General features: G+C 38.7%; 1 protein-coding gene across 1 annotated transcript; it reads right to left on the bottom strand.

The window, feature by feature from the left end:
• Positions 1-283: 283 nt before the first annotated feature.
• LOC128861066 (tyrosine-protein phosphatase non-receptor type 23) lies at positions 284-12,492 on the bottom strand. The gene is made up of 12 exons (XM_054098956.1): positions 12,264-12,492; positions 10,833-11,582; positions 9,541-10,762; positions 8,489-9,477; positions 7,858-8,418; positions 7,191-7,787; positions 6,546-7,133; positions 6,350-6,478; positions 6,107-6,288; positions 5,575-5,762; positions 5,390-5,509; positions 284-748 (listed from the first exon to the last, which is right to left on the bottom strand). Exons 1-12 carry the CDS (start codon positions 12,345-12,347, stop codon positions 636-638), a joined length of 5,523 nt encoding a protein of 1,840 aa, XP_053954931.1. The 5' UTR covers positions 12,348-12,492; the 3' UTR covers positions 284-635.
• Between the last annotated feature and the right edge of the window lie 4,318 nt (positions 12,493-16,810).

The following is a 16,810-nucleotide window of genomic DNA, read 5'->3' on the forward strand; positions in this document are numbered from 1 at the left end:
TCAAGTTAGAAAAAGTTCCATTGAAAAGCAAGCGACTTGCTTTGCATAAATCGTACCTTTTTGCAGAAATAAATTTAAAACTGCTTTCGATGTGAATAAAGTAATGAAAAAAATATCCTGCAGTGTTACGTGCACTGCGGTAAAAATATTAAAAAAAAAAATTAATACCTAATAAATACAATAATAATTGTTAGAAAACCCACAAAACGAGTTTTATTTATTCAATTACATTCTGATGTGCATAATCCAAAGCTCCCGTAATAAATGATTAGTTACGGCTATGTAGGGTTTATTTAAATTTATTTTGCATCGGTCGAATATGTAATAAATAAGTATATAAGTATGTATAATGGTAAATAGTTTTAAAGTTATGCAATTTGAAGTGTAACATTTTATGTTTCATAAGTTCTATAAATATGTATGCTTTAGTTTTTCGTTTATTCAATAAAAATACTAGGTCCTTAAACAATGATTTTCAATATTTTGCTTTCCGTTACAATTATTTACTTTTTTCGCGTTAAATCGGTTGAATCGCAGGCCAAATATAAAACCGAGAAGTTTACTATGTTCAGTCAACGCAGCATCCCACCAATGATGCTCTTCGCACTATTCATCCAGGAAAGCGATTATTTTATTTATTTCATTTTCCATAGCGGATCGAGTTCGTTTAGGGGATCCTTGATTTCTTCCTTCTCCTTCGAGGCGATTTGGGGCGCAATCTTCATTTGATAGGAGGTCATGATGCCACCTTAAAAAATAATAATTTAAGTCATGATTAATTAAGGGGTTAGGGGTAGTCAGAATTTTCCAAATATTGGATTTTTTTGCATTTTCTTAAAGTCGTATCTTAAGAATATTATGTGAAAATTTTGAATTGAATTCGACAAATACTTTTCGGGTTATTCAACAATTTGTGACAAGTCCGAACAGAAAACTGTCAAACTTTATACTAAACGTTAGAAGGAAAGACATTCGGTTGATGGTCGGTATCATTACAGGACACAACCCATGGGGTCAGCATATGACCACCATTGGAATCATTGAGGTCCCAGTGTGCCTGTCATGCTTGGAGGAGGTATAGCAATGCAGCACTTTCTCTGTGAGTGTCCTGCCTTTGCTAGAGCACGGCTACGAGTTTTGGGTTCCGATGTCATGAGAATGAGTAATATTCGTTCTCTAAAACTGGACGATATTTACAGATTTGCCAACGAATCTGGAAATCTCTCACAGGACTAGAGATAGTTAGGCTCTATTCTTTCCTTCTCTTTCTCTGATACTTTTCTCCTTCCCTCCTTGACTATCAACCCCCTTTCCAGAGCTTTAAATACAATGGGCTTTTTAGCCTGAGTGTTTTAGGAGCCACCAAATCTCCTGGTGCTCCTTGGCTCGACCTTTTCAAATTTCAATTTCAACAATTAACAAAGGGCGCTCGGGCGCTCCGGCAATCGATAGCAAAACTTTAAATGCGTTTTTCTCAAAACTATGTTTTTTGAACTGCTGATCACTGTAACTTACAAACCGCTTGGTAAATTTCAATAAAATGTATACTGCTTTTGAAAGACATAAGAAATTCGTGCCTGATGGAAGGTTTTGTTTTTTAATTTGAATTTTTTTTAAACAATTAATTGTCGTTTTTTTTCTCGAAAATCTGAAAAATATTTCCTGAGGCCGCCATGTTGTTAATTTCTATTAATACAACTAATTTCTCTTGTCCGATTGATTTTAGATGTATCTCTAAGGACTTGTGATGATCGCCGCAAGTAACTTTTGGAGAAACGGGCTCCACACAAATTAATTATTAATTTTTTCCATTAAAAAATTAAAAAAAAATATTGAAAATCATCATTTTTTCAGGCCTCTGACTACCCCTAACCCCTTAAAATATAATCAATTACATGCAAGCAGTATACGAAAATCCCAGGCATTTTAAATTTAACAAAAAAAAAAATATCTTATGACTTGAAGGGCTTTCAACCTCAGGGTTTGAGCTAATACCATTATAGATTTTAAAATATCAGTTTGGGCGAAAAGAAATACGTGATTTTCTCGGTAGATGGTCGTAGTGATCGATATCTCGTAAAGCATCGATCAAACGATTTAAAAATTATGCTCGTTGTCAAGGTGACATTTCACACTAAAACAATTCTTTTGCTTTTTTTTTAGTTTTTCCATTCAGTTGTGATAAAGGGTGTTATCAACGGAAGCCAACAAAGAGAAAATTCGGAAGAAAATTTCAGTTGACCGGCATTTTAGTAGTCCTAGCATAGCCCAGCAGCTAGAGATCGATCATAAAGCAGTTTTAAACCATTTGTGCAAATATTTGACGCAAAACTAATGGATTTTTTCCCCCCAAATTAATATATTAGGTTTTTTATGTTAAACAGATCCCGTAAATAAGAATTTTTCCCAGGAAAAAAATACAATATTCTTTATTATATAGTATATCTCTAATGTAGTAGAAGACATTCAAGGTGAAGTCCAAAATAAACAAGACTGAGCTAAAATAGAAACGAAAAGAGCTTTGTTCTGATAACTTCGGGTTTATTTATTCAGAATAATCCCCTCTGGCCTCGATACACTGTTTTGCGCGATCTAAAAGCTTTTTGAAAGAGTGTTTCTGCTCATTGACCGGAATGCCCTTCAGGATGTCGGTACAAACCTTTTGGATGACCCCTACGGACTCAAAACGTTTTCCTTTCATGGCCAAATGCAATTTTCCGAATACGTAGAGGTCTCGTCTTTTCTCGCCTCTTTAATGAGGTCTTTCGAATGTTGAATTCTGAGCAATTTTTGGTCCTCAGTTAACTTGTGCGGAATAAAACGTGCACGGACCTTTCGTAAGCCCAAATGATCAGTTAAAATGCGATAAATCGATGTTTTGGAGATATTCAACTCCGATTTGATGAATTTCAACAATGATTTCGGTTAATTTTTGATAAATTTACGAACAATTTCGAGAGAGTTTTCGGTGATTACTGATTTTGGGCGGCCCGTATGTTCATTGTCATTTATGTCCTCACAACATTCTCTGAAACGTGTAAACCACTCATGAACTCTGGCACGAGATAGACAATCATCGCCATAAACTTGTTTCATCAATTCAAATGTTTCGGTAAACGTTTTACCGATTTTAAAACAAAATTTGATATTAGCTCTTTGTTTGAAACTGATTTTTGTATCGAATGTCACCAAGCTTTCCCTGGAAGTCAGCTAGGGATGTAACTTCCAACGCACTAACTCATTCAAAATATGGCGCCATCAAAAACATTTTTATAACGCCAGTCTTGTTTATTTTGGACTTTACCTTGTAGTTTAGATCATTTTTATATGGAGTATTTAAAACAAATAGTATCGTCGGAGGTGGAAAATTCGACCAATAATAATTAAGTAGTAGATAAAGAGGCAAAGCGAATGGGTCTGGTGGTGAACGAGGACAAAACGAAACGAAGTACCTCCTGTCATGTCACGTCACTGTTGACAGTTATGTTTTCGAGGTTGTAAAGGACTTCGTATACTTAGAAACCAGCATTAACACCGATAACAATGTCAGCCTTGAAATCCAACGTAGACTCTCTCTTGCGAACAAGTGCTACTTTGGACTAAGTAGGCAATTGAGTAGTAAAGTCCTCTCTCGGCAAATAAAACTAACACTCTACAAGACTCTCATCATGCCCGTCCTAACGCATGGCGCAGAAGCGTGGACGATGACAACATCCGATGAAGCGACGCTAAGAGTGTTTGAGAGAAAGATTCTGCGCAAGATTTTTGGACCTTTGCACGTTGGCAACGGCGAATATCGCAGGCGATGGAAAGATGAGCTGTATGAACTTTACGACGACATACACATAGCGCAGCGAATAAAGATCCAGCGGCTACGTTGGCTGGGCCATGTCGTCCGAATGGATACAAATGCTCCGGCTTTGAAAGTATTCGATGCGGCACCAGCAGGTAGGTGGTAACAGAGGAAGAGGAAGGCCTCTCCGCGTTGGAAAGATAAGGTGGAGAAGGACTTGACTTCACTTGGTGTGTCCAACTGGCGCCGGTTAGCACGAGAAAGAAACGACTGGCGCGCTTATGTTAAACTCGGTCAAAATCGCGTAAGCGGTTGTCGCGCCAATTAAGAGGAAGAAGAAGAAGTAGATTTTATCCAATTTCGATTGAACTGTACAATGCAACTAACAGTCAAACTTCAATAACTCGACTCACAATTACCCAAAATGTTCGACTTATGGGGATTATTATGTTTTTTTTAAAGAAACCGCAAACATAAGCAAACCTTATTTCCATTTGGAGTTTTCATTAAAAAGAGATTCTCATTAGGACCGTCAGTGGTAGCGTTCAATTAGTGGTCTATGTACGATCTACAGGATCAACCAAGTCTAACCAAACCATCAGAATCACTTTCCATTCCGCTCAAATCAGAATCTGCTGCTATGTTGCTTAATAATGCCGTCGTCTGTGGGAAGACACAAAGAAGAAACGTCAAAAAAAAAAAAAACATTCGCTGTACAAATAAATGAGTACTTTCCCGAAAAAACTGAAAAAAGTACTTAATTTGGGATTTCCCCTAAAAAAATTCGATTTAGAGAAGCAGGCGAACAAGTTCTTATTAGATTTATAGAGAAATTCGGGGTAAAGAAGTTCGTTTTATGGGACTGAAATTGATTCGTTATTGCTCTCTAAAGGCTATTGCTATTCGATTTAGTTCAAGTTATAGAAAATTCAAGCTTTAGAAGTTCGAGTTATAGAAGTTTGACTGTATATAAAGCTACTGCTTTTAGTATTAATTTCAGATTTTGAAAATTCCATTGATTGATTTATTTTATACACAAGATGTGAGTTTTAAGTTTGTAAGGGAAATGCCAGGCCCCCTTTTTGCTTTAAATATGACATTTATGTAACGGCATGCAATTTCAATAACTTAGGAGAAGCGGTTCCAGAGAAAACTATATGAAAGTTTCAGCTTATATTGGAGGTGCCACGTCCTCTTGACCACTATTTGAATTGAAACTATTTACAATTTGTGTAACTGCACCAAATTTAATTATTTTAGCTTTTGTTGTTCCCGAAAAAACCGATTTGGAAATTTGAGACTATATGACAGCTGCCGCGCCCTCTTTTCCACTACCTACCTCTTTGCACCATAAGGCAGCTATTTACAATTTGTGTAACTATATCAAATTTCATTATTTTAGCGTTTATTGTTTATGGAGTTCAGTTTAAATGCTTTATGTTTATATCCTTTCCAATACCTACCACTTTTCACCATAAGTACGGCATATAAAATTTATGAATTTGTTATTTATGCATTGATGTATTTATATGATGATGATGTCCATTTTTACGCAAACATTTCAGTAGACCTGTTTTTGAATGGATTTTTACTTACGTTTATTAAGCACATCATGAGCATGATTTAATACAATTTGCATCGATTGCTCCAAAGTATCCATATCACGCAAAGCATTTTGACGTTGCGTGCAAATGCGATACCAGAAGTCAACCACATCTGTGAAAGGTAAGAAAGAAAAATTTAGTAAAAGCATTAATACCAAATAATTCACAAATTCATACTAATGAGTACTGGACGAGCCGTTTGCAAAGCTAGGATAGCGCAAATCGCTATTGCAATGAGTTCTGAACGTTCAGATCCATTTAAGCAATTCATTATTAATGGCGAAGTGGGCGTATTAAACTCCAGGCAGCGCTGCTGATGTGCATGCAAAGCGTTGCGAGCAATGCCTATGGTCTGCGAAGGTAAGCTATAATTAAGGAGAAGTGGTAAATAAAAGAATTTATGGCAATTACAATCACGAAGTCACTAAGCAAAGATAATACATATTTTCGTTTAAACTTTTTTCCAAGAAACTATGCCATATACGGCTCTCTAAGCTCCATGCAAGACAACTTTTGAAGTCGTTCCCACGACAGTCGGTTCTACGTTACCGGAACGACCCGGATTTATATCTGGCCAAGGACTGTCACTTCAGCAGCACTTCCCATATATGTATGGGGAATGTTTATGCTGCTACAACAACAACAACTACTTTTGAAGTCGCTCACCACATAAATAACTTTTCACCTTATTTACACTGATGGCATTTACCTTTTAGTCCATGCCTTAATTTGCAACACCGACAAATCGATAATCGCATCGGCCCCATGCATCGATAATTTAAGGTTATATTCCACGCAATGCGAAAGCGTATTTATTTTAACACATTTCACGGTGAAATCATCGTAGTGATTTTCCACGTTACACTCCTGCGGCCAGTATGGATCCAACATCTAGCAGATATAAGAAATTTTCACGATAACGAAAAGAGCAAACAAAACTTTTTATACTCACTTCATTTGGCGTATGCAAACAAGCAACTGTGCGTGCCTTTTGTGACCAAATCATAGACCAAAAATCATTAGTGGTGTTTTGTTGAGGAGTTTGTGCTATGATTAGGTTTGGACAGCCTGTGCCAAGATTCTAAAACAATAGTTAAGAGTTATATACAACTTTCCAGAAATTAATTGAGAATTTCAGTGGGTCAAACCTTAATGTACGCGGCATTTATGTAGTCGTCAGTGTCCTTTTCTAATTTTACACGTGCGTGATCGTATGGAATGCAATCGAGAGAACGATTCTTCTCTGGGAATAATTTCGCTATGGTCGTTGTACGTTTATTGGAATCCTTGGAAAGTAAATCGTGCAATTCTTTCCACTTAGCGGACAACTGTGTATTTCCGTTTAACATTTTTACATTGAGACTTTCGATTAGCTTTTCGTAACGTTCAACCTCTTTGTGAAAATATTTCAGTATTTTGTCATCATTAAAGGGATCGAAAGGTTTTAATTGAAATGTGGCATTCGAAGACAAATTGGAATGTTTATCGGCGGCCTGCTCGTTACGCACAGAAACTGAATCCCAATCAAAGTTAGTATCTAATGAACTCAAGTCTGAGCATATGGAAATGTTATCGAAGCTGGGCTTACGGGTAGCAGGAGAATTCGTGGGTGATACTGCAGCCTTGGTAGTGGTCAGCGGTGAAAGCGGTGTAGTTAGGGGCGTTGGTATATCGATTTTAGTGGTAGGGGTTATTGGTAACGCCAATGTAGAATCCGACTGTTTCTGCGGTGACGACTAACAAGACATTTTTATTAGAAATTAGATGTATAGACTAGTCCTATGGTTTATTACCTCAGAAGGCGCAGACTTCGGTTTAACTTCAACGGCCACTTGACTACTAGGCGGGCTGGCCACAATTTCCGGCTTTAGCACTGGCTGTGGTAATATTGGTGGTGGCACGCTTAATCCGCCTTCTGAAAAATCGATATCGGTCAACAAATCAATATTGGTTGCCTTTTTAACTGGCGGCTTTGCTGCCGGTTTTGCAACGCCATGTGGCTGAGCAGCAGTTGCACCAGACTTCGTTTCAGGTTGTGCAGCACTATCGGATTTCGGTAATGTTTCTCCATGCTTTGCAACGGAAGCGTATCCAGTAGCGCTTTTTGTCGTTTGTGTGGGTGCTATGGAAGCACCACCGCTTTGCATGTAAGTGGACTGTTGCTGTTGGTAATTGGTTTGTTGTGGCTTTTGCTGCTGCGCTAAAGCCAGTGACTGCTGCAGCTGTTGCTGTTGTTGTAGCTGCAGGGCGTATGGCGAAGCAATACCTTGCGATTGATAACCATATGGCGCTGAGTAGTAACTTAAATTAGAAGCATTGTCCGCGCTAAGCTTATCGGAAGGTGGCACAACGGAGGCCACAGATGATTTAGTGTGCGAAACAACGAGCGACTGAAAAAGTAGCATAAATATACAACCAGTGGAAATGCTTATTTAAAGAAAATCTTTCAATTTTACTCACATCAAAGCCTGTAGCGATATTTATCTTATTGGCATTCTCTGAATCAGTAGTGCCCACATTTGCGGATTGTGGTGTGCTGGACGACGTGTATTGACCATAGAATTTATTACTAGCCTGTTGATAGCCGCTGCCGTATTCATATTGACCAGTTTGTGGATTAAAGCCGTATCCAGGATGTTTGGTTATTGTTGTGTAAGGATGCGCATTTGGTGTTGCGTTGCTTGATAACGGAATCGAAGTATTTTGGCCACTTTGTTGAGCCAAGGAAGGGCCACCAATTCCTTCGTTACTGGCTGGGTTGACCGCCGCATTATTACCAGACGGAAAATTTGGATGTGGTTGGACTGATTGCTGCTGATATTGGGGTGCTGCCGCAGCACCGCTTGCAACGCCAAGATGCTGCGGTTGCTGCTGCCAGGAATTACCCATAGAATGAGGTTGTAGTGACTGCGATGGTGCTGTAGGTGGAGCCTGTGCACCATCAGAAGTGGCTACATACAAAGGTCGCGAAGTGGGTGTGCTTAGGTTGCCTACAGATACTTGCGGGTAGGGTTGTTGAAACTGAAAGTTGAATAATAGAATATATAGAAGGAGCATACAAACATATATATAACGGTTGCCTGGCGCATACATTGTTCATTTGACTTGGAACGTTTTTTGCATGTTCAGCTGCAGCCCTGATATCTGTAGAAGCGCCAATAGTTTGGGTTGGTATGGAGCCTTGCGGCACTGGTTGTGCTGCAAATCCCAATTTAGCCGTCTGTAAGGGCCCAATATTGGTGTCATACGGGTAAGAAGCGCTTGTAGGCAACATTGAGTTGCCTGTTCTAGCTAAATTTGCTTGCTGCTGTTGCATAAAATTGCCTTGATTCCCTCCATAGCCTCCAGTAACGGAAGGTGCCGGTTGCTGCCCATACATAGTGTTGTTGGCGACGGCTTGATGCATCATTAATTGTTGTTGTTGTTGTTGCTGTTGCTGAAGCAGCTGTTGTTGCTGCGCAAGATCGTCGCGTTGCCCTAAGCTGAGCGCATTGCTATAACCCACTGTTGACATGCTAGCATTCAAATTGGCAAACTGCGAGTTTGGGGACGCTTGCAATTTGTAGGCCGGCGGTGCTATATTTTGCTGCTGCTGTTGGTACATTGGATTTGTATAGCCAGCGGTGTTGGGATCGTAATACTGTTGCTGTTGCAAGCTATAGGGTGGTGGTGGTTCGTTGGGTGCCACCACGGGCACAGCGCCACTGGAGTTCAACCCGTGCGAGGTGTAGAAACCGCCTGAAGAACAAACAGCTTGTGTGGGGTTTTCCGAACCAAGCGGATTGGGGCGCACTAGCGGAATGTACTGGGTATTCTGCGACATGGAATTGCTTGATGCCACATCGGAGACACCAGCTGCAGCGATGCTGCTTGCGGTGGTGTTTTTTGATTTAAGATAATCACGCAATTTGGGCGTACCCGAAGTAGCTGAGTTCGGTGTAGGATTTGGTGAAATTGGCTTAGCTGTATTGAAAGTTGGGTTAGGCGCGTTCGAAGTTTGATTTTTCAGGCGCTGTTGACGTTCTTCTGATTGCACATCACGTGCTGCTTTCAAGCGGGTTAGCAATTTTTGTACGTTACCTTAAGAAGAGAGTGTAAATATGTAAAAAAACACCTTCTCAAAAGCTTGTGCTAGTTACTTACCCGATAACTTTTTGTAAAATTCTAGTCCCTTGGCAGATTTAGCTAATAAATCTTCGTAAACATCGTACGAGGCTGCTAGAGATGAAAAAAATGCTTCGCGTTTATGCTTAACATCGGCCAATGTCTTCAGCACAGGTGCAGCCTTGGCATAGGCTTCTGTAAGGGCTTGCAAAATATTCTTCTGTGCCAGCATATTTTGATCCAATAGCTGTGTGAGGCGCTCATGTTTGGCCAACTCACGGTCAAAGAGCAGCTGCAGACCTTCCTGATTACCATGCGCTATCACTTTGGCGGTTATGTCATCATCATTTACTGCTATACGTAAATCGGCATGGAACTGTGCGCGTTGCGCTTTCATTTCATTGGCTTTGTTTAAAATTAGTTTGACATCTTTGAAGAGCTCAGTTGTATTCAACTCTGCACTTAATTTCGGCACAGATTGTTGTATTTCTTGTAGTGGTCGGGACAAGATTTTTAGATTATTTACGTGCAACTCCATTGCTTTCCGTAGCGTGTCGTTTGACTCACCGGCGCGTGCATGTGCTTCTGTATATTTTTGAAATTCGCGCGTCAGCTCGGTTATGTGCGGATTAGGTGTACGTTGCACACCTGTAAGCTTTTGAAATTCAATTTCTTGACGCTCCTCTTCTGCAAGAATTACTGAAATTTCTTTGAGATTCGTTTCGACATCGGCACATATTTCAGCTAATTGTGACATGGCAGCTATTAGCTCCGGAATAGTTGTTTTATTTGCATTTAGCTCGGCACAACGATCGACAATTCCTTGAGGAATTTTGTTAGCTTTCTCTTCGTTAATGTTAAGGTTGTCCAGAGTAAGCGAACTCATGAAACTCGCCAGTTCTGTATCTTTTTCCTCTATGTGCGAGCCGTATTTACGCAGTAGTTTGGCTTTTTCTTCACTGTATAACGAACTAGCCTCATGAGCTTTCATGGGCACAAGACGAGCAAAGATATCTTCGCCTGCTACTTCAGGGTCTGTTGCACTAAAACTGGTGCCGTTTACCAAATTTGCGCCTTGCACTGCTGTTATTGAGGACAACTCGGGTACCGCCTCATGATAAATAAATTCATTTTCATTTTTAGCATTTTTGCGTTTTCCTTCCACAACATCTGCCGTGAAAATGAGCGATTCATTGATCTCTTTTTGGTCCGGTAAGCCTTTGGATTCTTTTCTGGCTTCCTCTAACTTTTCAAAAGCTGCCTGTGAGTTATGAGTTCAATTGCATATTATTTATGTATTTATTGATTTTTTTAACTATTATAAAAATTACCTGATAAAGCGTTACTCTTTCGCCCATTTTTTGCTGTTCCTCTGCGTGTTGTCCTTGATACAAGTATAGAATGCAGTTTAGGTAAGATATTTTGAAACGCACATATTTTTTCCAAAGCTTAAACACCGAACTATCGACAACCTGTGCTACTGGACCATCGTCGCCACCCGTGAGCAGAGCAGCCAAAGCAGCACCATAATAAACCACAATTTGTGCTGTAACCTTTGCCACAATATTCGGTTTTCGATTGTCTATCAGTGACTTTTCTAAAATGCATTCTTGCGCTTGGGCAAATGACACTTGTTGCATGAACACCAGCAGTTCGGTGGTCATGAAATCACCACCGCCGTTAACATTGCCATAACGCTCACGCAGTTCTCCAAAGGCCCATGCTGCACATTGGAAATGCGTACAGGCCAGCTTCATGCCGTCCACATCGCCACGCGTGACGGACGCACCCATTTGGGTGTGAGAAGCGGCGATATTGAAAAGCACAGCGGCCAACTCATAACGCAAATCCGTGAATTCATTTACGTTGCTCTGGTATAGATCTTTCCAAGTAAAGGTAAAGATGCTGCGTTCCTCCAATTGGGGGAAGCGGTTTTGTAGCGAATGTAATTGGCAATAGTATCTCTTCAAGATTGCACATTTGTCCTTGCCAGGATGTAAAGCCTGATTGCGTAGAGTTTCTAGAGCGAACACTTCTTTGGAATACGCTTCAGGATCCTCTTGATAGAATTCCGCTATATACTGAAATGAGCATAAAAATAAAATTAATATTTTACATGAAGTATTAAGGGCGACAGAAAACTTAAAGCCTTAAATTACTTTACTAATCGTAGGGGTATAGTTTCTGAATCACCAAATAGTAAACTAATAAACTAGAAGTTATAATTTCTCATAATATATGTGCGCATTTACATTGCTATAATAAACTTATAAATAAACAAAAGACTTTAAATCTAAAAGAAAGGAAAAGTAAAAGAAACGAACTTAAAAGACCCCTAAGATAATATCTATTATAAATATTAATACGTCTTCAAATGTAAATAGAATTTTATTCGGATGACTCAGTGCCCGTAAGCCCACCCAACATTCCACCCTTCAAACCTCTTCCGATTACATCCAATTTTCGTTGTTAAACAGTGCAACCGTAATTGCATGAACGATTATTAAAAAAGTCAGAGCCATATAGATATGTATGTGTATGTATGTATGTATGTATGTATGTATGTATTACTTGTGTCTCTATTTTCTCGCTTTGGACTCAAAACAACTCAACGGGTAACTTCACTGAAAATGCATATTTAATGTAGTCTAGTTTTTCAAAACTTCCTAAAACTGATTAGCAAACTTATTCGCTTGACTTTGCCGTAAATTAATGAGAATTAGTTGGATTTGGGTGTCCATCTTTGTCATCTCTTTATTCACCTTTTTCAGATTGGCGAAGGAGGTGCCCGTTGGACTGGTTTTCAACACAAACCACAACATATGAAGCCGTGGCACAGCCTCCATTATGAATTGGTAGGATTTTTATAGAGTTTTTAATTAAATGTTAAAATTTCCGCACTAAAAATACAAAACTTAATTTTCCAACAAGCTGACGAAAGGCAAATAATAGCTGTGATGAAAATGCAACTTGTAACCGAGTGTTAAAGTGACAGTGTTGCATGTTGATATTTTCTACCTGACTAATGCCTACCTTACATATATCAAAACTGATGATCGATTATTCGATTACCAGCAATACATCATAAATCAGTCCAAGTTTATTAATGATTGTTGAAATATTAATTAAAATGATGCAGATATTTATTGTAAATAAATGCAAATCCAGTTTTTGTTTTTAGTGTTCTATTGGCTGTATTAACTTGTTCCATAAGTGCATCGTTTTCACTAATAATCGATTTGATTTCGGCACAGAAGGAAATCACAAAATCAATAAATCCGCGTGAGCCGACGGACTGCCGGCTGAGTTATTCAAACATGGTGGCGAGGAGCTGGTAAGGTACATGTATCAGCTTCTATGCAACATATGACCGGATGAAAGCATACCTGCCGATTGAAATTTACGTGTGCTCTGTCCAATCCACAAGAAGGGTGATATGGCAATCTGGCGCAGAAGAGACGCCGCCCTTGGAGTATTGGAAAGTTTCGCAGGTGATGGAACAATGAGCTGTATGAGCTTTAAGACGGCATGAAGACTGGGTCATGACGTTCGAATGGATACAAACGCTCCGTCTCTGAAAGTACTGGATGCAGTACCAGCTGGTGGCGGCAGAGGAAGAGGAAGGCACCCTATGCGTTGGAAAGATCAGGTGGAGAAGGGCTTGGCTTCACTTGGTGTGTCCAGACTCGACCAAAATTGCGTAAGCAGCTTTCGCGCCATTAAGAAGAAGAAGTTCCCATTAAATGTCTCATCTTTTATACTCTATAATACAAGGTGAAGTCCAAAATAAACAAGGCTGAGTAAAAATAGAAACGAGAGAAGCTTTGTTCTGATAACTTCGAGTTTATTTATTCAAAATAGTCCCGTCTGGTCTCGATACAGTGTTTTGCGCGATCTAAAAGCTTTTCGAAAGAGTGTTTCAGGTCACTGATTGGAATGTCCTTCAGGATGTTGGTACAAACTTTTTGGACGGCTCTACGGACGAAAACGTTTTCTTTTCATTGCCAAATGCAACTTTCCGACTAGGTAGAAGACTCGTCATTTCTCGCTTCTTTAATGAGGTCTTTCGAATGTTGAATTCTGAACAATTTTTGGTCCTCAGTTAACTTGTGCGGAATGAAACGTGCGCAGATCTTTCGTGAGCCCAAAAGATCAGTTAAAATGCGATGAACCGCTGTTTAGGAGATATTTAAAGCCGATTCCATGAACTTCAACAATGCTTTCGATTCATTTTTGATAAATATACGAACCATTTCGATTAAGTTTTCGGTGATTACTGATTTTGGGCGGCCCGTATGTTCATTGTCATTATTTTGAAACGTCTAAACCACTCGTGAACCCTGGCACGAGATAGACAATCATCGCCATAAACTTGTTTCATCAATTCAAATATTTCGAAAAACGTTTTAGCGATTTTAAATCAAACTTTGATATTAGCTCTGTGCTCGATACTGACACTTTAGACGCTAGAACTTCGCTTCCACTGAACCAAATGTCACCACGTTTTCACTAGAAGTCAGCTAGGGATGTTACTTCCAACGCACTAACTCATTAAGAAGATGGCGCCATCAAAAACATTTGTAGGACGCCAGTATTGTTTATTTTGGACTTCACCTTGGAACTTAAGTGAAAAAGCAAGTGGGGCTATATTTTTAAATGGGTTTGTTTTTCCATTCTAGCTAGCGGCGAATCTTGCTCGATAACTTTGTTGTTGCTTTCGCATGCAATTTTTTCGTTTAATGTAATCGAGCATAGAGATAGCGAGGAAATGTCAAATAGAAGAGGCCTTATATTTGGATCTGACTAATATTTAAAATAACATAAAAATACACAAATCTGTCAAATCTGGCATTAAGAAATTGACTCTGCGTGGAAGCATCCCTTAATCACATACGATATACGTTTTGTTTGGTTTACGTTCTTTGCTCACTTGTTCTCGTCCGTGCTAGATGGTGCTGGAATTTGCGTTATTTAGTGGCACAACGAAAGGCAAAAGTTACGATAGCTGCTTTTTGCCGGTAGATGACGCACAATCAGGAAAAGAGTCGGCTGACTTTTAATTTCACAAGCTGTGTGATACAAAAATTACGACTGCTTCAAAATACACACATATCTGTATATGTTTTTCGTGTTGTTATTACTATAAGGTGGCGCCAAATTAATGACCTTATTGGAATATTTATAATTCTTACATATGGCGTCGTACGTTAATCATATTTGACACTTGTGAATTAGAATCATGAAGTAATGAAATGCGTAAATGTCAAAATAAATACTTCCATCACTTAAAATGATTTTCTTGATTTAGTACAAAGCGAATCTAAGTATTAAAGTTGGTGTTGGTAAATCAGCTCAGTTGTTTTTATTTTATTTTCTAGTTTTTCAATACTTTGCTTTGACAATCAAACGTATAGAACATTGTTGTTGGTCTATTGCTACCTCTTTTAATGAATGCGCCTTGATTTAGTAAAAAAAGAAGTTGCCTGTAAAGTCGGTTTACTGACGATAGTTTAACGTGACAACGTCATAAGAAAATATTGATGGAATGGTTGCAATTTTCAAAACAAAATTTGAATTTTATTTGTTTGATAGATATTTTGTATGGATATAGAGGAGGAGGTAAATGGAATTGCAATGGAATAGGTCAAGTTACATTTACACAAACGTGAAAAATGACGAAAAATTTATCAAATTCATGAAAGATATCTTCAATTTCGATTGTGCATCAGACGTTAATAAGTCAACAACACTTAGAGGCATCATCATCGATTTGACTTTCTCAAGACACATTACACTTGAAACACTCCCTTTCATTTCCTATTATTCCTATCATCGTTTATTCTCAACAGAGAATTGGTTCATTACCATGCACACAGGAAGAAGGCATATGCAAATACAAGTATGTGAATTTATATACAAATGCGCATATACATACATATATATGCTCACACAAGTAGGACAGAGCCAGATGTCGAACGTTGCCGAACGCGGGGACCGATTGTGCTCTTTGTCGTTCGTTCCGCGCTCTCGCTTGCAGTTCAAGCACATAAGCTTACATTTGCTTGCGTACGGAATAGATTCGTATATTTGATATGTCCATATGACTTGTATGCATCTTTACATATAGATTTATTCCTTTTGAAAATTGCGCGAAATTGTATATGTATATGCATGTTTATATACATATTTATATTAATTAGTATACAACATATCTTATAAGGTATGTGGTAAATATTACCATAAATTTTTTCCTTCATATATAATAAAAAAATTAATAATAATAACATTAAAACAACAGGTATTATTAACAAACTTGGTTTTATTTTAAATTCTTCAAGTAAATCAAATTAATAATAATCAATAAGAAGGCATATACAAGTACAAATACGTGAATTTATATATGTACATATGCGCATATACATACATATATACGCTCACTTAAATAGGTGAGAGCAAGATGTCGAACGTTGCCTTTCGTTTGCTTTGTCGTTCGTTCCGCGCTTTCGCTTGCAGTTCATTCAAGGTAACGGCAATGAGCAAGGTAACGACACATTTTTTCGTGCGTGCAGCCGGCTAAATCGAATTATAAGACGTTATCACGTCAAAAGTTATTCAAAAACAAAACTGGATGAATAATTTTGCACCACCTTTTATAAAACTATTAGTTAACAATAACGTGGCAGTTTAGTAGTTCATTTATACCTAACAGGTTTCAAAAATCATTCTGCTTTTGCTAGATGTAAAACTATTTTTAGCTTCACATTCGTATTAATAAAAAAAAAAAAATTTGACCGCGACTGCGCTTCAAATGGTCCATCCGCTTAGTCCAATTTTGGCATACTCTTTCCAACGTTTCGGCCGGTATCTCACATATAAATGCTTTAATGTTGTCTTCCAATGCGTTAATTCAAGCAGGCTTGATGTCTATTCAGATGAGTTTTAACACAGCCCCACAAAAAATAATCTAAAGGCGTTATATCGCACGATCTGGGTGGCCAATTGACAGGTCCCGAACGTGAAATAAATTGTTCACCGAACTCGCCTCTCAACAAGTCCATTGTTACGCGTGCTGTGTGGCATGTGGCACCGTCTTGCTGAAACCACATGTCATGCAAGTCAAGCTCTTGCATTTTGGGCCAAAAAAAGTTGGATATCATTTAACGGTGGCGCTCACCATTCACGTTACGTTACGATTCGCAGCATCTTTGAAGAAGTACGGTCCAATGATACCTCCAGCCCGTAAACCGCACGAAACTGTGACCTTTTCAGGATGCATTGGTAGCTCTTGCAATTCTTCTGGCTGATCTTC

The sequence above is a fragment of the Anastrepha ludens genome, chromosome 4, assembly GCF_028408465.1.
Source record: "Anastrepha ludens isolate Willacy chromosome 4, idAnaLude1.1, whole genome shotgun sequence".
Lineage (NCBI taxonomy): Eukaryota > Metazoa > Arthropoda > Insecta > Diptera > Tephritidae > Anastrepha > Anastrepha ludens.

Excerpts from the sequence above, each read along its gene's own strand:
- LOC128861066 (XM_054098956.1), bottom strand. The coding sequence starts at position 12,347 with ATGGAGGCTGTGCCACGGCTTCATATGTTGTGGTTTGTGTTGAAAACC. Across the intron at positions 10,763-10,832 it reads AAAGAGTAACGCTTTATCAG|GCAGCTTTTGAAAAGTTAGA; the intron begins GTAATTTTTATA and ends CATAACTCACAG. Across the intron at positions 5,510-5,574 it reads GGCTCGTCCAGTACTCATTA|ATGTGGTTGACTTCTGGTAT; the intron begins GTATGAATTTGT and ends TACCTTTCACAG.